We start from the raw sequence: 22,491 nt of genomic DNA on the forward strand, positions 1-22,491 counted from the left end.
GATGTAGTTTGCCATGAGTTAAAAGCAGAAGAGTTGATGTGCTGTCATTCTAATAGATGCTTTGAATAAAAACTTGATTTAATTTTCAGATTTAATGTGTGCTATTTGGTAATTATTAAACACTCAGCCTTTTCCTTGTTTCTGAGACCCCGACTTGTGGAGAAGGTTGAAGGTGTTTATTTTCCCTGAAATTTGACACAAGTTAAACCACCCGAGGCAAATTCCGTAGAATGTTTTTTACGGTTTGAGAAACTTGTCACAGTCCGTCCCTCCGTGCGAAGCCCAGGCCGAGCTCTGGGGGTGCTGAGGGCCGGCTGCAGCCCTGTCTGTCCCTGCCGTCTGCCCCGCGGGGCGAGCCTCGGAGGCCTCGCTAGCCGCCGGCCTGGTGCAGCAGCACGGCGGGGTCTTGCCGGGCGCTGCTGCAGCTCGGCGGCCGCTGAGGCCTTGTCCCGGGGCGCGGCGGCCCCTCACGGTGTGCCGGCCCCTCACGCCGAGCCCCTCACGGTGTGCCGGCCCCGCACGGTGTGCCGGCCCCTCACGCCGAGCCCCTCACGGTGCCCCCGGCCCTGGCGGCGGCAGCGCCCCCCGCAGGCAAGGCGAGAGGCAGCGCCGCTCCAGACCCGCCCGCGGGGCCGCCGCGCCCGGGACCCGGTGCAGCTGCTCGGGGACGGCCCGGGGAGGAGGAGGAGCAGCGGCACCACGGCCGCGCTGGTGCCTCCCGCCTTGCGGCCCTGCTCGGCGCCGCTCGTCGCCGCCATGAGCGCCGGTCAGGCCGCGGGGCAGGAGGCGGACGCCGCCGCGTCCCCGGCGCTTCCCAGGGTGCTCTCGGCGCTCTTCTACGGGGCGAGCTCCTTCCTTACCGTGCTGGTCAACAAGGCGCTCCTCAGCGCCTACAGGTGAGCGCCGGGGCAGAGCGGGCGGGCCCCCACCCGCGGGTGCTGGCACAGCCGGTGCCGGGCGATGCCAGGGTGTCCCTGCCCTGCGGAGAAGCGTTCCCGCTCCTGTTCCTCTTCCCGTTGGCGTCCATGCAGCTCGGTTCCCGGACGTGCAGCTGGTGGGTAATGGGCTGGGAGCCGGGTCGGCTTCTCCAGTTTCAGACTTCACTTGTGCCCAGTATGTACCAGTTCTGCAGCACCGCCCGACGGCAGGCACAATTCCGACAACACCCGTCCTTTCCTCGGGGTCTTTTCGCTATTCCCAGAGGAATCACATCACCTCAGACACCCGTGAGGGGAGCAACGTATGCCTTAACTGTTCCTGACGAACAGTATCTTCCTTCCAGCATCTTTCTTTTCTGAGGTAGCCAGAAACGAAAAGTGAAGCTCATAGAATGGCTTATTCATGAAAAATACTGAAAGATTCCATCCCTGACTTGATGGTGCTAACTCCCTTCATGATGATAATTAGCATCTTCTACCATTGTGTAAAGCAACAGCATTAACTGCAGACCTCTTACACTTTGCATTTTACTCTTAATCTTTCAGGTGTGGGAAACAGAGAAACTTGAGCATTCATCTCCAAGTCATACTTTTCCCATCTAGATTTGTACTTTTTGGACTTTGATTATCCTTGTGGATCCCTTCTGACTCATGATAGTTTATGATTGTCCTGTGACTGCCATTTTTCTCACCAGTGACATGTTTTACTTAAAATCTTTGCTCTGTTTCTGCTGCAGTTTTGTTCATCTTGAATCAAAATAAGAAGAAAAAACAAAATGAAAAGTTAAAAAGCCAAACTTACTGTCATTTTCTAACATTCAGTGCTATTTGAACATACAGCATCTATCTTTAATATGTCTCATAAATTGTACATAGTGCAAGTTGAGGTTTTGTTTTATTGTGGTTTTTATCCTACAGACTGCAGCTTTCTGCAAGTCCCTGGCATAGATCTAGCACATCTGTGTGAGATAATCAAGTGCAATATGTCCATCAGTTAGCCTAAGTTTTGTATTAAGACCTTATAGCATTACTGGAAATATTTAGGCCTCTGCAAATCACAAATGTCTGGAGAAATCTCTGTAGTACAGATGGGTGAACTCTCCATTTTTGTATGGAGTAGCTGTAAATACTCAACAAAAGGTGTTTTAGGTGTCACATGATTTTAAATGGAAGTCCTGCTGTTTCTTATGTTTTTCTTGACCCAGATACTTCTGTTTCCCTGAATTTCTTTTGCTATTGGTTGTTCCTAACTCTGTGTTAGGACTGTAATGCTCTTATGGCCTTCCTGCTGTGATTCAGTGCATTTGTTTCTTTTGTCAGTGCCTTGTTCGCATCCCAGTTATGTTCGTTTGAGATGTACATTTCTCACCACACCAAGTAGGAGTACAGCAGTTCCTGCAAACATCACAAAGTTCAACAAGGCCAAGTACGAGGTCCTGCACCTGGACCGAGGCAGTCCCAGGCACAAATGGAGTCTTCTACTAGCCTCAGGGAGAAAGACTTGGGGGTGTTTGTGGACAAAAAGCTAAATGTGAACCAGCACCGTGTGCTTGCAGCTCAGAAACCCAACCACCTGGACTACATAAAAAGAGGTGTGGCCAGCAGGTCAAGGGAGGGTATTCTGTGCCCCTGTTCTGGTGAGACCCCACCTGTAATAATGTATTCAGGTCCTGGCCCCCCAACACAAAGAAGACATGGACCTGTTGGAACTAGTCCAGGGGAGTCCATGAATCACAGTGGCAGTGATCACAAGACGGCAGCACCTCTCCTGTGAAGAAAGGCTGAGAGAGACAGGGTTGCTCAGCCTGGAGAAATTCCAGGAAGACCTTATTGTGGCTTTCCAGTACCTAAAGAGAAGAGCTCAAGAAGGACTTTTCAGAAGGCCATGATAAGACAAAGGGAAATGACTTTAAGATGAAAGAGGACAGGTCTAGATTGATAATAGGAAGAAGAGTGGTGAGGCACTGGAGTAAGCTGTCCAGACAGGTTGTGGACTCCCCATCCCTAGAGGCACTCAGGAGCAGTCTGGATGGGGCTTTGAGCAACCTGGAGTAGTGGAAAGTGTCCCTGCCTATGGAAGAGCGTTTGAAACTATGTGATCTTTAAGGTCCCTTCCAACCTGCACCATTCTGTGTTTCTGTCCATGCTTTGAGCTAAAGCCAACTGAAAAGTTATAGTAGGAATGTAGATAATTTAGTAGGAAATAGATGTTTCTACAACATTTATCTAAGAAGTTGATTATGGCAAAAATATATTGCTAGTGTGTAGAGATAAGCTTCCATGTTAGAGCAAGTGCAAGAGGTTTAAGTTGCTATCTATATCAGGATTCAAAATGTATATGTGAAGCTCAAGAAACAATGCATTAAGAATTCTCTAATGTGAGAGGTCAGAGTTCTCTTACCTTTACTTATGAGTATTTCCCAAACAGCTAACAGTTCAGAATTGATCAACTGTGCATGGGCTGTATTATTTGGACTGCAGAAATAAAATATTACTACTACAATAAGTGTAGTCCTGAGCTCTTCTTAAACACAGGCCAGTCATCCTCATGTTTAACTGTTGACTTTGGTATTAAACTTTAACTTTTTTATGTTTTCCTTATTATTTATTTCCATTCTTCAGCACTAAACATCTGTTCATGCTTTTCAGCTTCCCATCACCAGTGTTTCTTGGAATTGGACAGGTATGTTCACAAGTAAAGCATACTAAAATTATTCACTATTTTATAAGGTAAACTAATGATAATAGAGGTAGATTTTAGGGGGAAAAATCACTATAACAAGCAGTTATAGTGAACTACTTGTCTTCTGGATTAGATACACTAAAAGGAACTGTAATTTGTTTCATTGAAAACAGGCAACTTTGAGCTTGAGTCAAAATTATTGCCTGGAGAGAGTCATGTAAAAGGCTGAATGCTATTTATTTCTCCTTGTAAAGTTCAGTAATTAAGGAATCTTGCCTTCAAAACTGTCCAGCTTTGTTCTAGCAAATGCATACATTCTGTGAGGGTCTTTGAGCCTTTGTGGACTACATGCAGAGATATTGCCCCTGTTTGTAGCCAAACCCTGTGTTTCCTCATAATTTTCTCCCCATTTCCCAGGAGTTTTCCAGTAGAACCTGTGCAAAATTTTGATTCTTTATTGCTTTACTTGCCCATTTATTTCAGCAGAAGTGTTTTTTTTATTATTATTTTTGTTGTTAGGAGGCATCATAGTAAAGCCAAAGTTCAAATATGGACTGGGTCCATAAAAAAATGTATCACTGGAGAGGGAACCCTGATAACAACTGAGCCTTGAAACAAGTGTTGTTTAGGCAAGCACATTTTATAGATAATTTGCTTTCTGCTGAGGCTACACAGCATGGGGTAGTGAGGAAGACTGATGTCTCTGCTGTTAGAGTAAAATGTCTTGTGAAGACTTTGTGATGTGATAGAGAAAGAGACTGTTACACATCCAGACTTCCCAAGGAACCACAGATCATGTTTCAGTGAAAGGATAGAAAATGCAGCAATAATTCATGTCTTGATGCAGCTGTTTTCTTTGCAGAAACTAAGACTTAATGGCATTTCTGGTTTTTTGTTGACTGATCCTTCCAAGGTTTTCCTGATCACTATATAAAGTACATGTGATATGGTATAATGCTTTAGTCTGCAGAATGTGACTCCACCTAATCCTCTAGACAGTCAATTAGTGTATTTTTGTATTAGGAAAATTTGACCCTTTGTTTTGACTCCCTGGGGACAGCATTAACACCTATGATGTATGATTGCTCAGTTATTCTTCTTCATTCTATCTGCAGCTTTACTATTTCTTCCTTATGTTGTCAACAGACTGATCAATGCCCAATCTCCATCTTATATTACCAAAACAAAAGTTTTGGGAGTGATTCTGCAGACTAAACAATTCTGTGAATAAAAATGTAATGGTTTATTTGGGATTGTGTCCTATTTTATTTTCTCAGAATGCATTGTTTCACAGAGAGCCACTAATTTTCCTCAGGATAGTAAATTATATGTGTGTATTTTACTTTAAAATAAATAACTGACAAAATTGATAAGAGCAAAATTATTTCAATTTGTTGATTGTGTTATGTGCTGTTATTTTATAGGAATATATAAAACCTAGCATTTGTCAAATTTGTATAAAGATTTTTGTGTTTGAAGCAGTTTTTTCATTCATATGTTACAATTTTGGTCTTGTATGACTTCTCATTTTTTCTTGTTGTTTAGATGGCTGCCACTATACTTATCTTGTATGTGTCAAAACTAAATAAGATTGTTCACTTCCCTGATTTTGATAAAAGTATACCTGTGAAGGTAAGGATCACATATGGCCTGGTATTAATAGGAAAGTATTAATTCTTAAAGTAACATTCTTTCTTACAGAGAAAAGAAAAACATTTGCATTTCTTTTTCAAATTGGATTATTTGGATCATTGTTTCATTTTAAAAATTTATTTGACAATTTAATTTTCTCTGTGATATTTTAGTTTGGGCTATAGAGATAAACTCTGCAGAGAAATCTGGTGCCATTGTGTTATGCAGCACATGGGAAGGGTGCTTTACTTTTATACCACTGGATGAACTCTTTCATATTCCTGAAGGGTTTTTCTGGATATAGCTCTCTGTGGGATCAATGGGAGATGTGTTTGTGAAAGACTTTTGAACACAGCATGAAGAGAGAAAGGCTGCTTGGAAATATGAATGGAGCATGTGATAAAATAATAGAAAAATAATGTGATAGATGAGAAAACAGGACAACAGTTGACAGCCTGTATAAGATTTATGTTCCATAGAGGGTGCTAAAATAATGCCCACTGAAAATGCTGTAGGTGGTGGCTAGCTGCATCATACAGACCTTAAATGTGTACAGTCTAAAGAGGCAGGACAGAACAAATGTGAGAGGGCCTCCTCTTATCTCAGTTTGGGAACTAGGATATGAAATGGCTACAGCAATAATCCTCGAAGATTTTTGCATCTGTGCAATGTTGCTGTAATGTTTCTTTGATGCATTAGCCTGTGTGTTTATGTCTTGTGGCAGGGTATCCGTTGTGCTTGCTCCAGGAGACAGGGAATGTTCCCAGCCCTGCTACAGGTCTTAGATAGTATAGCTTTTCAGGCCCATATCTTTACTGCAGAATCTTGTCTTACTATCAGTACAAGGTTTACAATGGATGTGTTGCAGATACATTTATTCTTAATGCATGTTGAAATCATTGGGATTTCTATGTGTAAAAGTCTTGGAGAAAAATCTGTGGTATCATTCATAAAATGGACAATCCTGCTTTATTCCAGAATAAGAAAGGTTTCCCAGTGGGTAGCTTTGAGTTCTATGTATAAACGACTTACTGAGACCTTGAGAAGTTTCTTCCCTCCATCCCCCCCTAGTCCTGCTGTGCTCCCTGTCTGCTGTTGTCTTCACTTATGTTAAAAAAATACAGCACACATTTTCTTTATCCTAATAATATCTGTTGCTTGCAAGACTGTTGGATAGGCTGGGAGCAGTCAGCATTTCAGCTTCCAGGACTTGCACATTGTTTGTAGTGCTGGATTTGACTAGTCATAGTGAATCAGCTGGATTGCTCATTGTTCATTTCTCTACTTTTTAAGGAGCCTTTAAGCCAGCTCCTTATCCTTTTGTCAACTCTTGCTTTGACACTAAGATAATCTCAACTTTTCACTCCTCAACTGGTTTATGTCTCCAGTGCATTCAACTAGAGTTTTAAAGTAGTGAAGTGCTTATTTTAGTGACAAAGCTTTGAAGTTCCTGACCCTTTTAAAGTAAATGATTCACTGATCTCTGCTGTTATGCTGGATGTTGTAATATTGTCTTTACAATGGAATGAATTTCAGAGGAAAGATAATATAATGTCTTCTCTGTTTTCAGCCTATAAATTAAATGAACCCAAACATTCTAAATAAAAATATGCAGATGAGATAGTGCATTACAAAATTTTTGAAAACTTATGTTGACAAGCTGATTATTTATCGTTACTCATACTCTTGCTTTCTTTACAGTCCTGTTTACTTTTACTGTGACTTTCACTTAAAAGTTAACTTCAGTTGACTATTAGTTAACTTTTACTTCACTTTTTTTTCTCTCTTGCTCTGAAAGAAATGCAGAATTTTTAACATGCGTAAAGTACACCCCACTCCTTTGTATGCTTTTCTAGCAAAATTTTAAGAATGCATAGCCTTTGACTTCAGTGTCCTCTAAAGTGTCCCTGTGTAGAAACAAGAACAACTATTACACATTAAGATAGAGGATCTGTTATGTCTTCCTGCCATTTCAGCTCCTCTTGACTAATAGTGGATGGGACCAAATGTACATACTGCCTTTGTCCCCATTGATTATTTTGGTTGATTTAAATCTTCCACAAATTTCAATCTTACCCATTCTGTGATACTGTAATTCCTTCTGTAACATGAACATTAATGACTTTGAATTGCAGCTGATTATTGTAGGGATCCATGTCTTCTTGTACATTTTCTTAAGGCTCTGAACTTCCATTATTGTTTATCTGTATTGTGTTATGGACCGTATTTTTTTGTGCAAGTCAGTCTTTTTGCTAGAAGCAAAGTTTAATTTACTCATAATTACTTACCTTTTCCTTTAGTGTCTCACATAGCATAATTTTCTGGGTAGATCTAAAATGTTGTGACTTCCAGCTGTAGCAATATATATGGAGGACACAGAGAAGCACAGCATACTTATAGTTTATTAACCTTTTTATCCCAGCTCTCCACTTGCTTATTTAGCTACTGTTGTTAATATTACTTTAATACCTAAAATTAAATATTAAAATGGGTATTAATCTGGGAATTATAGTAACTAGAATAAAAGTGATTAGTATTTGCTCTAAATGGATTAGTGGTAGATTGTAACTGTTTTAATGACATCAGTGAAGCTGTGGTAATGACCAGTCACATAAGTGGGAGCTGCAGATTAATTTGCAGCATAATTACATTTTTTTCCTGTTAAAAAAACCTTCTTTTTTTGGTAAAAGTACATCTGATATGACAGATACCAAATTCTATCAAGTAAGGTTTCTCAACAGTACTTCTTAACAAAATAATCTGAGTTGTACTTTTAATTTTATCACAGTTGTTTCCTCTGCCTCTGATTTATGTTGGAAACCACTTAAGTGGATTATCAAGTACCAGCAAACTCAGGTACAGTAAGTAGAAGTTATAAGTAGACTGTCTGGATTTTACCCTTTTCTCTTGTGAGACAAAAAAAGAAACACTAAAGAAAAGCATTGTCTAGAGTCTTAAATTCGTGTTGTGTCTGTCTGTCTGTCTAAACCTCTGATACTGTTATGGACTTTTTACTCAAATATTTGATCTGTTTACAAGTTGTCTCCTTCCTTTAAAGGGAACTTAGCTGGCCCTGTACTGCCATAAAAACACAATATTCCTGTGTGACCATGAAAGTACTTATACATTTGCCTGACACCCAAGCATCCAGCTTTTCCTGGGTGTCCTAACCAGAGAGTTGGAAAACTGTAAGGTGTTTCTGAAGGAAGAAGCGTAAGGAGAATATTTGTACAATGATGTCATGGCAGATATTTAGGAATCACCAAGGGATGAAAAAACTGCTGTGTAGTGCAGTGGTGGTGGTGGCTTAACCCTGCTGAGTGCCAAAAGCAGATTGTCAGAGAGCACTGCTGAAGGGTGTCTTACTCCTGTGTGCCTGTGAGTGTAGACTCATAAGAGTTGCTTCCATGCTAGTGCTAAAAAGGTGTAAGTAATGTGGACATGTACTGTAACAGAATGAATGACCATATTTTCTGTGGAACATGAGCAGAGAACCATGATGGCTGCCCCAGGACTGGAGGATACAACACTACCATTGTGGTGGTTTTTTATGTCATTGTAGCCTCCTGAGAGTTTGTACCAAGCTAAACCAAAACAGAATTTTGCATATTTGTGTGCATTTCATAGCTATGACACAGATGCTAGGAAGTAGAACTACAGAACTATAGAATCATCAAAGCTGGAAAAGATCTTTAAGATCATCCAGTCCAACTGTCTACCCAGCACTACCACTGTAACCTGGACCAGTAACCTTATCACCCAGTGCCAGATCCAAACACCGAACAGAGTGGTGACTCCTCAGGAATCCAACATCCTAAACGGGGATGGTGACTCCACCACCTCCCTGGACAACCCACTCTAATGCCTGATCACCCTAACAATGACATTTTTTTTTCCTAATATCTAGTCTGAATCTCCCTGTGTCAGCTGAAGGCCATTTGTTCTGGTCCTCTCACTGCAGGCACAGCAGAAGAGAACTGCCATCACCTCACTGCATCCTCCTTTCAGGGAGTTGTAGAGAGCCATGAGGTCCTCCAGGGTATTACTTTTAATTTGTTTACATTTCTTCTTATTTATAGAATTTATATTCTCTAGCTATGAACACTAGACACCTGAATCTGCAACTCTTTGTTGAACATGTTCACAAGCTGCTCCACTGAAACAGACATGACTTAGGCGGTACTGTGCCTAGTAGCACATCAGCCATTGTGAATATGAAAGAAGTTTCAAAACTGTAAAAGCTGCCTTCCCCCCCCCCCCCCGTTTCTCTGAATGTAAATTTAAATGTTTAATAGGGTATATAAATGTACCTTCTGCCTCTCCTGTGACTAGTATACTGCTTTTAGATTTACTAGTTGTAACTGATTTTTGTAACAGAAACTTTAAAATGCCAGCAGTGTTTATACCATTAACAGTTTGTTACACTGCAGTTTGTTACAATATATGACACTTGTTTACATCATTGAATTATCCACCTTGTTTGCATTGTCTGGAAGGTGCAGATGATCCTATGCATAAATTTAAAATATCCATTCTAAAGTTATTAAACACTGTATTAGGAATTGTGTCATCTATGAATGCAATTGTTAATAATTATCTTAAGCAGGGGATTAATTGGTCCGTATGGCCATGCTGTCACATTTACGAAGTATCTGATGCGTTTTCTCACCCAGAAAGGTTTCCAACTGCATTACTGCATGAAGATTAACAATACGTTGCTAAAAGAAGCAGTTTGTTTGGTAGTTGAGGCTCATGAAAGGTCTCACCTTTCATGTTTCTTGTATTTTCCTCTAATTTTCTGGTCATGGATTTATTTTACTTTTTTTTTGCAAAATACATCTTGTTTACTAAGCATATTTTCTTTGTATTTTATTTCTGTTATATTTTTCAGAGACAGGTTTATTGTCTTAAGTTTATAATAGAAATAATTTTTATTTAACGCTGCCTATAAATTTTGCAGAAAGAATTCTTTCATAAGGACAGCTAGAAAATACCTACTATATTCCATTTCAGTAATGCAGAACATAGCCAGTTGCACTGATTTACAAATTGGCAAAGCTTGTTATCTTTCAATGATTTGGTTGTTTAATATGCATCTAATATCAGACTGACATTTTTATATATGTACCAAATGATTGGTTTCTTATAGCTGGACTAATTGTTCCATTCCCTGGGCTAATAAAATAAGAGTTGGAATATAAGAATGCTGTTAATCTGATACTATGCTTGGATTTTTATTTTGTTTTTTTGACAGTTTGCCGATGTTTACAGTGCTCAGGAAGTTTACCATTCCACTTACTTTACTGCTGGAAATCATCATACTTGGGTGATCCTTTTTGTTTGTTTTTGGGGTTGTGGTTTTTTGTTTGTTTTTTTTGTTTGTTTGTTTGTTTTTGTTTTTGTTTATTTTTTAAAATTGAAGATACCTTTATTTTATATCATATCAAATTGATTACTTATGTCATCTCACCAGAATATTCAATGAGTAATTTTTACTTACAAATAGAGAAAAGCAAATAAAGTGATTTATGTAGCTTTTCTGAAGGCATAGATATTTACAGTACATTTAAGTGAAGAGAAGGAGAAAATTGCCTTCAGTTTCATGTCTCATTCTCTAGACTGTTACAGGGGTTTCAGGTCAGCAGACAAAACTCAAACACTTCCAGTGGTTATGTTTGTGTCTTGTCTTGGAGGCTCCTAAACTGCTTCAAACAAACAGATCCTTATGTCTCCAAAGGATACTGATAGCATGGCAGTCTGCTTATGTAGAGTAACTGTCAGGATCAGGTCTGAAAATATACCAGGTTAATGAAGCAAAATGGCATTTACCAGTTGTTAAATCAGAGAATTCTTTACTTATACACACCTATGTTATTTTTCATGAGAAATTATGAAGGATATGCTAACTACTCAGGATTTCTAATTTTGGTAGTATTGAGTTGGAGGAACAGGAGTATAAATACATCATACTTTGTATAGAACTTCACAGTTCTATCCACATGGCTGATGCTGGACTCACAAGATGAACTCAGAAGGAGAAAACCAGCTTGCTGAAGCTGAACTCAGGCAGCACAAGAGTGATGGTCATGGGAAAGCTGAAAAAGCAAAAAGCCCACAAGTAAAATGTCATCTAATTTTGGCTGAAGCAGCAGTTAATTGATCAGTGTGTTTCATATTTGGAGATGATCTAGAATTCTTTTGTAGTTTTAACTTCTCCCAGAGAAAGCAAAACTTAGTCTTCTGTTGGCCTGAAGACTCCCACAAGAAGTGAAATAAAAAGTGAGTTAGTGAGATTATCATAAGTGCTCAGCTGGAAAACAGCAGTGTGGCCTATGAGTGCAAGCAACATCCTAAACAAAGGAAAGCTTGGGAGGAGAATGCTGTATTGGTGCAGACTGACACAGTGTATTTCCTCAGGACTGAAAATGAAAGGACTCTACAGAGTCTGCGCAGGCTTATGTCAGCATTTTTAAAATTTTTTGGGGGTTGTTACTCTGAGAGTCATTATAATCAAAGCCTAATTTATGTAGAGTCTGCTTGGCACTTTATTGTTGAGACAGTGGTCCACAGATGTGCTGCTTTACACACAGGATTTCTCCAAGAGCATTTCAAGAGCATTTTATATTTTGATATGATGGATCTTCTCCCTCAGTCTATCTTGTCAGAATAAGGACTAAGGGAATATCTGTAAGGCATATTGCAGTATCATGCAAAAAAATGAGTACTTAAGATATTTCCAAATAAAGTCATGTAGATATAAAAACCTTTTTATAAAGCTTTACTGTATGCTTTTTACTACTTTTTACTACTCTGTGGCAGCACTGGTGTGGTAGTGAAGAATGTCATAAGATCCATGTTTTCCCTTTCAAGCACAAAGCTTCAGTTTGAGTTCAAAATAAGTATCTATTTAAAAATAATCCAGACAGTGTGCTGTATAGTATCTTCCTCAGAAAAATGATATGAAAAACTGCATGAGACATGTGCAGTGATTTTCCTGTACTGCACTGCTGGAAGACACTGAAATGTGTCTATTATGAATATCAGTACACATTACATTTGTTTGGTTCTGTGCTGTTACTTTGAACCTTTAATCTTTGCTTTTATAATTGTCTACCAAGAAAGTGCTCATAGTGCTTTTTCAATCTCCATTCTCAGGGCCAAGGTCTGACAGTGTGGCACATGGGCAATCACGTTGTTTCTGTAAAGTTGTCAAGACTTTGCCCTCCTGTTAAATGTTCTGTGATTATTAATTGCTTTGAAACTTTTCAGGCAGACAGCCATTTTAATCTGTGCTTCAAATAATGAAAATGTGAACTGTTTCAATTTTTGCCTACAGGAAACGATACCCACTGAATATTATAGTCAGCGTATTTACCATCATTCTTGGGGCTTTCATAGCCGCTGGGTAAGGTTTTAATTTCTCATACAAAGCCCTGTTATGAGGGGAGGGACAGCAGGAGGACTTTTCCTTGTTTAGTTCTAAGTAAACCAAAGCTGAGATCAGTTACTCTGGAGATAGCTGATTTGGAAAATGTCTCTAGATCTTCACCAGGAGGTACAGTTATACAAAGTAAAGAATTGAATTCCTGCTGACAATCTTTGGGTGTGTTTTTTCCACCTATAAGTTTTCCATTTTGGCAGGATGATAAGTGAAGCGAGTTAAAACTCTGTGAGGAATATTGCTTTTATTTCATGGTATCAGTGTATTTTAATAATCTTGGAAAAGTATATTTTTGTTCTGGATAGAGAGACTGATATTTTGGTTGTCAAATATGGAGTTAAGCATCATATATTTTTTTAAATCATAAAAATTCCACTTTTTTTAAATAAATTCCATTGTGAGATAATGTTCACAAAGCACCTATATACTGTTGTCCTCTGTTTTCTATTTGAACATTCCTTTACCTAACAGGAAAGGTAATGTTTTGATTGTTTGTTTCCTGGCTTTTCTGTGAACAAGGGTAAATAATTGCCATGTGATGTGACCCAGATAAAGCCATCCCCTATCAAATTAATTATCCTGTACTGATGTGGTAACTAGTCAGAACAGAAGGGGTGACAGTGTGTCTGCTCTGACTGTGAAAAACAGTCAAATTTAGCCTTAGCCATTTTTTGTAGTAAAAGAAGTAGGTAAGTATATTCACTTATAATTGGACTGGCTATCAGGATTGAGATGGGTGGAATTTTTCTTTGAATGAAAACTGAACATTTCCTGCCACTGTAACACTGAGTATTAGGAACTCTCTGATGTCTCATTTGTGATGGTCCTCTGGAGAAATGGAAAGTACTTTGACTTACAAAGAAGGCTTGAAGCAAAACCTGTGACTGGCTGGAGTTCATGGGATTTGCATGTCCTCATTTACAATATTCATCGTGGTAAGCAAGGTAATACAATGCATTACATATTTTTTGTTTATTTACAATATAGCATTTCTTTCTTTCCCAGATCTGATCTGTCTTTCAATCTGGAGGGCTACATTTTTGTGTTGCTGAATGATATCTTCACAGCAGCAAATGGAGTTTATACAAAGCAGAAAATTGATCCAAAGGTAACTGTGGGGTGATTAGATTGAATTTATCATTATAACAATGTGGTGACAGTGGGCAACTGTCCTGGCTTAGGGCAAATTTAGGGAGGAAACTTCCAAAGGGGTCCCTCTAAAAAGTGAATTCAAACGTCCCTTCCCCCTACCTGCTCAGGAGATAAACTTCCTTTGAGAAAAGTGGAAAAAACTGTTTATTGAATGAGCAAAGTACTCACAAACATGAAAAAAAAAAAGAGAATAATATTAAACAATGGGACCTCTAATTGTTCTGAAGAGATGGCAGATTCAGAAATAGAGTCCTTTTTGTGAGGTGCAGCTCAGCTCACTCAGTCTCTTATCAGTCCCTCCTCTGCTGGGAAATACTGTGCCCCAGTGGGCCACAGGTGTGAGCTCCCAGTGCTTTTCTGGGTTTTCAGTCCAGAGCAGGTCTGATCAGTTCCAAGAAAAAGAAAAGTCACAGTCCAGAACTCCTCTGCCTCAGCTCTCTCCCGACTCAGTGCTGCAGACAAACACCGAGGAGAGAGATTGAGAGAGAGAGAGAGAGAGAGAGCTGAAGCTCTTTATGTTTTTGAATACAACCACCTCTTCTCCTTTTCTCTCCCTTCACTCTTGGACCTAGTTTTAAAGGCACAAAACTTATTTCTAGGCTAAAAAGATGAATGGGGATACAATTCAGCATCATAAAGTCACCCCAGGACAGCTACTTTTTATATAACTTTTATGTACTTACCATTATGAACTCATAAATAACATAATTTACTTTCATGTTTCAGTTGATATATGCATTTTTAATACAAAACAGCCTGGAAAAAAACAACAGCAACAACAAAAACAAAACAAAACAAAAACCCAAACAAAACAAAACAAAAACCAAGAAACCATTTATCTCTAAATTTGATATTTATATAGGGACAATGACCTTTTGACTAAAAATATTTTACACTACATTTTTACACTTTTGACTAGAAACCTCACACTTTATGTGAGGTTTATGTAAAATAAAAAGAGAACTTTCCTGAGTTATAACCACAGTAACTGTAGGGGGGTTTTTTGTTACCTAAAAGCAAGTCTGCAGCAAAGGCAGGTGTAACAAGGAATTAGGTGATATCTTGATACATATTACTTACGTAAATGTTGGGCAGGCTGCTCTTCAAATGCAGTGGCATGAAATGTACCAAGCTGTAGCAAGGAAAATAGAGGTTTGGATGCTGACTTCTGTGGTTCACTCTGTACAGCAGAAGTATATGTTTTTTTAATAATCTTAGACATCTTAGTCAATTCCAGACTGCATTTTTATTCATGAGCAGCACATAAAAATCTCACAATTTTCTGCAAAATATAGGAGAAGAGATAGGCTGGAGAGATCTTCTAAGCAACATAGCTGAATCTGGAGGAAGGGATGACTGTTTTTTCATTCTCTTAATCTTCTGCCTTTGTGTCAAGCAAGTTAAGCCACAGGTTATATGGCACCCCTCAAGTTGCATAAAGTTACATCAATTTCCAGTGATTACAGAGCTCTATCTATGAGTCAAATTTCATTCATTTCCTTGTTATACATTTTCATGGTTGATTTGCAGTAGAAGGACTGGGTAATTCCTTGCCAGGCAGAGACTTAGGTGAAGTCAATACAAAGCACTTCTGGGACCAGTGCTTTTGAAAGTTTCTGGTGCTGTATAGAAAGTGTCCAAGGTATAACAGAACTCTGATGAGTGCCCAGACAAAATGACTGAAGTGGAAATTCAGCTTAGTACAAAACACTGAATATGAGGATTGCAAGTTTGTATTTTAAATGGAGATATATTCTATTTTGTTTACTCACTGACAACAATGTCAGATTTACCAGACTAATATGTAGTATTTTGCTCCCAAATGGCATTTAATGCCAAACAGCATGTTTCATTTTTCACAGGAGTTGGGAAAATATGGTGTCCTGTTTTACAATGCTTGCTTCATGGTGATTCCAACAGTTATTATTAGCTTTTCTACTGGAGACTTTCAGCAGGTAAGTAGCAATATTGCATATCTCAGACTGATAATGTTATTTTGTTCAGATTTCATTTGGGGAGTGGGAAGGGCTTTTTCTTTGTTTCTGAAGAGGTAATCCTACCTCTTCGTTAGTGATTAGTGTTTGAAAACAGTGAGTTGAACTTGTCCTTCACAGGTAAGAACTTATGATTTTCCAGTTAAGGAGAAGCTGAATTTGTGCAGTAGTCCTTATTTGAATGTTTGTCTGTGAACTACATATGTTTGGGGACTCCCAGCTAGAGCAAATGGTTGAGAATCCAGCTGCACTGTGTGATTTGCCACATGCTCTAAAACAAGATTACAACTATATAGACAATTTCCAGTCCTTCTCTTATTTTGATATCCATGGCAGATTTCTGTTAATCTCAGTATAATCAGGTAACCTACATTTTCCATTGTCATAGAATGAGAGCATGACTTTCCCAGGGTAATCATAATACAGTATCCATAGGCAGTATGTCCTGATACATGAAGTATCAAATCAGAAGGTTTTCCTGGCTCCCTCACAGATTTGCCGAGTTGTGTTTTTCATAATAGTAAAATCAGTCCAGTCACTCATATTCCTTTCTAGAAATGTTTTACATTTGCCATGGAAAATTCTTTGGAGGGTGTAATAAATCATTGCTATGTTCTTTGCTGTATTGCCCTGAACTCACATTATTTTGTCATTGTGTTCTTAGAATTCTGCTTTAAGCAGAAAAATTATGATTCCCTGAAAGTACTGGAATTAGGTCTGCTGTAAATGTGAAATTTTATTGTGTCATCAGTCCAACATGACCTTGTGCCAGTTTAGAAAAATGCAGCTGCTGCCTATCTTGGAAAAGGGGCCCAAGTTTTTATAGCTGTAAGATTTCAACTGCTTTTCCAGCATACAGGTTTGGAGACATTTTGGGAGACCTGGACAGAGAAGTTTACCTTGTTGGGTTTACTTACTTTCCCCTGATATAAACCTTGCTAGGTTTGCTTCGCGGGAAAATAAGGAGTGTGGTGTGCCTGCTGGCTGATTTGCTCTAAACAACGCTCAATTACCTGAAGAGAATAAATATCTATTAGACAAATACGTTGTGCTTGCTGCGCATCACATTGGTTTGGTCACTTAACAATAGAAGTCCTATTAAATGATGCAGATATCTAGTGTCAGTGTGACACACAGAAATCAAATATTGGAGAAAACAGAGAAAATGGGAAAATACAGATGACAAATCAGCAAATGATTGTAGATAACCCCTGTACTTAGGAGATTTTCAGATCAGTTTTCACCCTGGCAGAGCTTCTTGCCTTGACACATCACAGTATGCGTCTTTTGCTGTGAAGTCAAAACATCAGTACCACATCTGTGTGATAGGGACATGCTTCTACTCCCCCAGATAGTTCTGTAGTCTTGTAGAGATTGCAGTTTGTGAGTGAATGTCTGAGTTCCTCATTTCTCCTTCACCAGCTAGCTCACTGTGAGGGCAGAAAACATGATGCAATGTAAGAGGAAGGAACCCCTAGAATGGCTCTCTGTTATACTCTGCAAATTGTTGTTGCACACTAGCACAGTTCTAGCATGGCAGAGCTGCTCAAGATCCTTTTTACCTATTACCTTACATGGTGGAGGCTCAGCTGGCTGCAGCTCAGGATGGACTAATGGCCTTTATTCTGTTTCTCAGGGATGTGTTCAGCCTTAGCTGAATTTGGTGCTTATGCACCAAGTGTAAACTAACCAGATTAAAATGAGGCATATCCAGGAGTTAGTAGAGATGGAAAAGAATCTGTGACATGTTTTGTAGTGACTGTGTGGCACTGTGTGTTTGTATGCTGCACTTCACTAGGGAGGATACTTCAAAGTGATTGAGCTTTTTCATTGATCTTCATTGTTGTGAGACCTTAGTAATGCTCAGAAATGCAGACTTAGGCCTTGAAAGCTGCTCATGAATCGATCTGTGGTGTGAAAGAGATTTAGAGGAAATTATTTATGTATTTGCTGTTTCTGTCTGTCTCACATCAACACTGTTTATTATGTGTTATTATTCACAGTGTTGGTATCTGTCAGTAAACAACAAAACACAGTTTTCTGTATTGCATTTATGTTCATTGCTTACAGTGTGCATTTGTGTATCTGTACTGCTCTACATGTTACAAGTATGTGTCTAGGTATCAGGGGTGCTGTCATCCTGTTGTCTCTCAAGTTAGATGCATTAAACTGTTTCCAGAAGTAATATAAATGGTTCATAATTTCGGTATGAATTAAACATATTTTGTGAATTTACATATTTTCATATTAAGTATCTTTTATATGTGTTTACAATTGATTATGTAGCACATAATTCTCTCTCTCTCTCTTTTTTTAATAGGCAACACATTTCCAGCACTGGACAAATTTCTTATTTGTGTTTCAATTTATTCTTTCCTGCTTATTGGGGTAAGGACACAGGGGAAACAAACAGGTTGTTTCCATGACAGTGTTTCAAATTGCAAATCTCAAATATAAGACTCAAACATAGGTTATGCTGCAATTCAAAGGAAATGTTTTTTCCCACAGGGTTATGTCTTGACTGTTAATTATTTCTGATGCTGTAAATAACTGTTCAGTGCTATCTGGATTTTTGACCCCACAGTACAGTGCTGGACAGCATGACATTTAGCTTTGTATTTTCTGTACTGTGCCTTCTCTCTGTCTCTTCCTATCATCTAACTTTTTTGCAGTTAATAAACACGTAAATCCCTGAGTTTAGGAACTGTTTCAGTGTGTTTGTTCTTTAAAGCAGCTGGAAAAGTAAAAGCTGGGAGATTTAAAAGTAATGAAACAATACTTTGACACTGTTGAAACTGGAGAATCAAAGGAAGAACCAGTTGTATCCCATTACTCTCTTCCACTTGTAACCAAGAGGTCAAACTAGCTTCAAATACTGACATATAAACAGCACAGAGAAAAGAGATTACTCTGCTTGAGCTAGAGCTCAAGTAGCATGTTCTTTAACATGTATTGTGAATATTCTGTATATGAACATCAACAACTTAAAATAGAGATTTACAGAAATTCTTTTATAAGGGTTTGAAACAGGTGGGACTACAGAGCCTAGAAAAACACTGATTCAGAAAATGCTGAACATCTTAAAGTAGTGCAAACCTTCTTATCTCCCTGGCATGAATTTATAAATTTTTCTCCTTTGTTTAGGTTTCTCTTGATGTATTCTACTGTCCTGTGCAGTCATTACAATTCTGCGCTCACAACGACAGTAGTTGGTGCCATCAAGGTGAGTTCCCAGAAGAGGGAAATATAAGTGCTCAAATAGATAGGAAAGAGGATTGGCTCAGCAGTGATCTTGATTCTACTTTGAGATGGAAACTCAAAATGAGGTCTAATATGTAGACACTGCTTGTGCCAAACAAGGTCACACCACAAAGTGATCCTGTTCTCTTGCATTGAAAGTCAAGTGTGGTCCAGATAGTATTAATTTTTTTTAGATCAATTGTTAGTATTGATCTATTTTTATTTCTTCTACAAAAGAAACTGGAACAATTTTAATTAAAAGATGTACATTTAGCCACATTTCATCAGGCACTATCCCAACACTCTGTTGTTTGTCAGGTTATTGAGTGTTAGTCTAGATGTCCTGATGCAAATCCAAGTGAACCGATAGGGACTAACCTGCTTTTACTTTGGGCTAAATTAATTTCCTTTGCATCTGATACATAGGGCTTCCATAGATATAGAATAATGACTAAGCTGAAGTACAGAGTGTGCCTTATGGTTAAGTGCCTCAGTCTCTGTGTGAGAACTTGTGTTCTAGCTGAATGGACTATTTAATTTTGGTTTGTACAAATTCTGGTCAATTTAATCAACACCAAAACATGTTTGTCTTAAAAACTGAACCGGGTGTCCACACAGTCTGTTTTCTTTAATCCAGTTTAATTTAAAACTATGCATCTTGCTTTGCATTGATGAGGACAGCATGTCTAGGAACACCCCTCACTGCCCATGCTTTTTTTTTATGCCAGTTTGGAGAGAAGCACAGAACTCTAAAGCTGAAAGAGCTTTAGTAAAGATAAAGCCTATGCAGCTGTGGGCAAAAAATTTTCAGAATTCAAACTAGCTTAGGCACAGTACTGAATCCCTTCCATGACTAAGGAAAACAACATGTTCACCATAAAAAAATCTGGAGAAGGAGGGTGTTACTTCTCTTTCTACATTCTTTTTCTTTTTTGAAAGCTGTAAGATTACTCTTGTAGTTTTCATTCTGCGGCCCTGAAAATGTTCTTTTAAATTTTCTATGTCTGCATCAAACCACTAAGTCAGGGCAAGACCATTTCTATTTTCTATGCTGTAATAGTCTTTGACACACTTTGAGCAGCTTTAAAGTTGAGAAGCAGGTTATGATTCAGCACTCTCCATTAGTTACTGGTAGAGACAGATGTCATTGTCCAGGCTAGCTGCTGAAACAATTGAAAGCAACAAAGCGTTGGTAAAATGAACACACATTTCTAGATTTTTCCTTTTGTCTTTAGGGGACTATTTTTACAAAACTTGATGCAGCTAGGTGAGAGGTAGGATCTTTAGCTTTAAACTGTTCCTGTTTGAACCTGTACCAGGTGATTTCAGTGCACATTTAGTTGGAAAAGTAAGCAGATAACCCTCTTAAGTTAATAATGAAGAGCTTTTATTGAAACTTTAAGACATCCTTTTTATGCTGGACAACCCAAACCTCACTTTTAAGAAATGGGATTTGAATTCCAAAGATGATAAAGAAATAAATTTCAAAAAGTGGTCTTAGCTCCATTTTGCTTAATATCAAATAGCACTTTTTTCCCCTAGGAAGTCACTTTGCATTGTATATATTTAGAAAACATACCGATTGTATTTTTTTTTATTGCTACATTATCAATAAGGCTGACATCCCATGAAACAAATTTAAAGGCTGATTTTAGAGTGTTCAGCAACACAGTATAGCTATTTCCTTGGAAAAGTGTATTTGGTGATATAGCTTGTATTCGTGGAGATGAAATTGGACTTAAATAAATGCATGACTTTTGCTTCCTTTTCAGAATATATCCATTGCTTACATTGGAATGTTGATAGGTGGAGATTACATATTCTCCATGTTAAATTTTGTAGGACTAAATATTTGGTAAGTGAAACTTGAATAGGTTTTTTTAAATTAAAGCTGAAAATTTCTCAGTGAGTTCTAGTTTTAAATTTCTTTTGATTGGACTCATTTGGGTGATGCAGTTTTGAAACTACTGGCCTGAAGAAGCACTGCCTCAGGATGTGAAGTTCATAACAGTTAGTAATGTCTTTTCATGTTTGTTTTCAGATATTAAATCTTACTGTAGTAAGGCCTAATTGTGAAAACATGCCTACAGTTTTACTGTGTGGAATTGAATTAGTTCTTTTTACTTTTGTTATGAGCAGCAGTTATGATTTGTGAGGCTTCCAAGTAGAAGCCATGTGTGGTGTGGGAATTGAGAACACTGGCTGAATGAGTTGTGCTCATTGAATATAAGTTCTAACTTTGTGAGTTGTTACTTTGTGCTCAGATGATCGTCTGTGTGTATGAATCTGTTTAAGCAACATGTAGTTGATCTTTGTCTGCTTGGGGCTGCTTTCTCAGCTGGATTATATAGTTCTGAGGCTCTTCTAGTTTATGATAGCTGGTGTTCTTTACCCCTTCAGAAGGAAAATTATGTACCTATGAAATGACATCTGTCACATCAGATATCTCTGACACCACTGCTCATTCTCTTTTCTTTAGTATGGCAGGAGGACTGAGATACTCATTTTTAACATTAAGAGGAAACAGCAAGCCTGCACAACCTGGGGATGAAGAAAATGCACTTCCAGTGTCAAAGAGTTAGGCAAAATGCCTGCGTTGAGAAGACACAAGTTTGTTTAGCATTGCCAAGACCTTAAATAAGTATATGCTGGAACATACTTGGAAGAACAAAAAAATCTACCTCAGTTGTCACAGAAATGCACACAATTCACTTGCTCAGAAATATTCTTGCACACCATGTTTTTGACATGTAAACTGGTTTGCTTTTAGCTTTTTTTTTTTTTTTAATCTGGAGGCCATTTTATAGGAAGAAATGCGATGAGAAAATCTTAAGTTGTAAATTTCTGCATTTACCTGTACTTGGGTGCTATTTCAACAAGGTCTTTGAGTTCTGTTTCAGTGGCTGCCTGTAGCTTCTTGAGGCAAAACTCCCTGTAAAGATCATGAGGCTTCATTCACCACTATCTTATGCCATATGCAATCCTTGATATCAGTGAGGAGATGAAAGATCCTAGTGGTTCGGATTGATTTCTGGCATGCATTTGCTCTTGGATAAAAGATACAGAACATATAGGGCAAAGAGGATATTTGCCCCCAAATTGTTCCCTGTATAAGTATCAACTAAAATATTCAGGCTATGTCCATGTATGTACATTGTGTAGGCATTCTCTCTCTGTGTTTTTGTCATCCTCAATCACACCATGGTGCAGCAATTGTCACTGTTGTTATGAATGAGCCCTCATAACTTTGCAGCAGAGCAAGGAGAATAGGGGAATGACCGGGGATTTTTTTAATATTTAAAGATCTATGTGTGTGTGTGTATGTGTGTGTCTGTGTGTGTGTGTGTCTGTGTGTCTGTGAGCCAGTATCAAAAAATCTATTTTTGTTAAGGTACATTTTTCTTTTTATAA

General features: G+C 38.5%; 1 protein-coding gene across 1 annotated transcript; it reads left to right on the forward strand.

The window, feature by feature from the left end:
• The first annotated feature begins 756 nt into the window (after window positions 1-756).
• On the forward strand, window positions 757-22,231 carry SLC35D2 (solute carrier family 35 member D2). The gene is made up of 12 exons (XM_062513346.1): window positions 757-896; window positions 3,588-3,621; window positions 5,167-5,253; window positions 8,042-8,109; window positions 10,508-10,579; window positions 12,590-12,658; window positions 13,700-13,802; window positions 15,709-15,801; window positions 18,161-18,228; window positions 18,985-19,063; window positions 20,853-20,935; window positions 21,560-22,231. Exons 1-12 carry the CDS (start codon window positions 757-759, stop codon window positions 21,660-21,662), a joined length of 999 nt encoding a protein of 332 aa, XP_062369330.1. The 3' UTR covers window positions 21,663-22,231.
• The last annotated feature ends 260 nt before the right edge of the window (window positions 22,232-22,491 follow it).

This window comes from Cinclus cinclus, chromosome Z (assembly GCF_963662255.1).
Source record: "Cinclus cinclus chromosome Z, bCinCin1.1, whole genome shotgun sequence".
In the NCBI taxonomy this organism is placed as follows: Eukaryota; Metazoa; Chordata; class Aves; order Passeriformes; family Cinclidae; genus Cinclus; species Cinclus cinclus.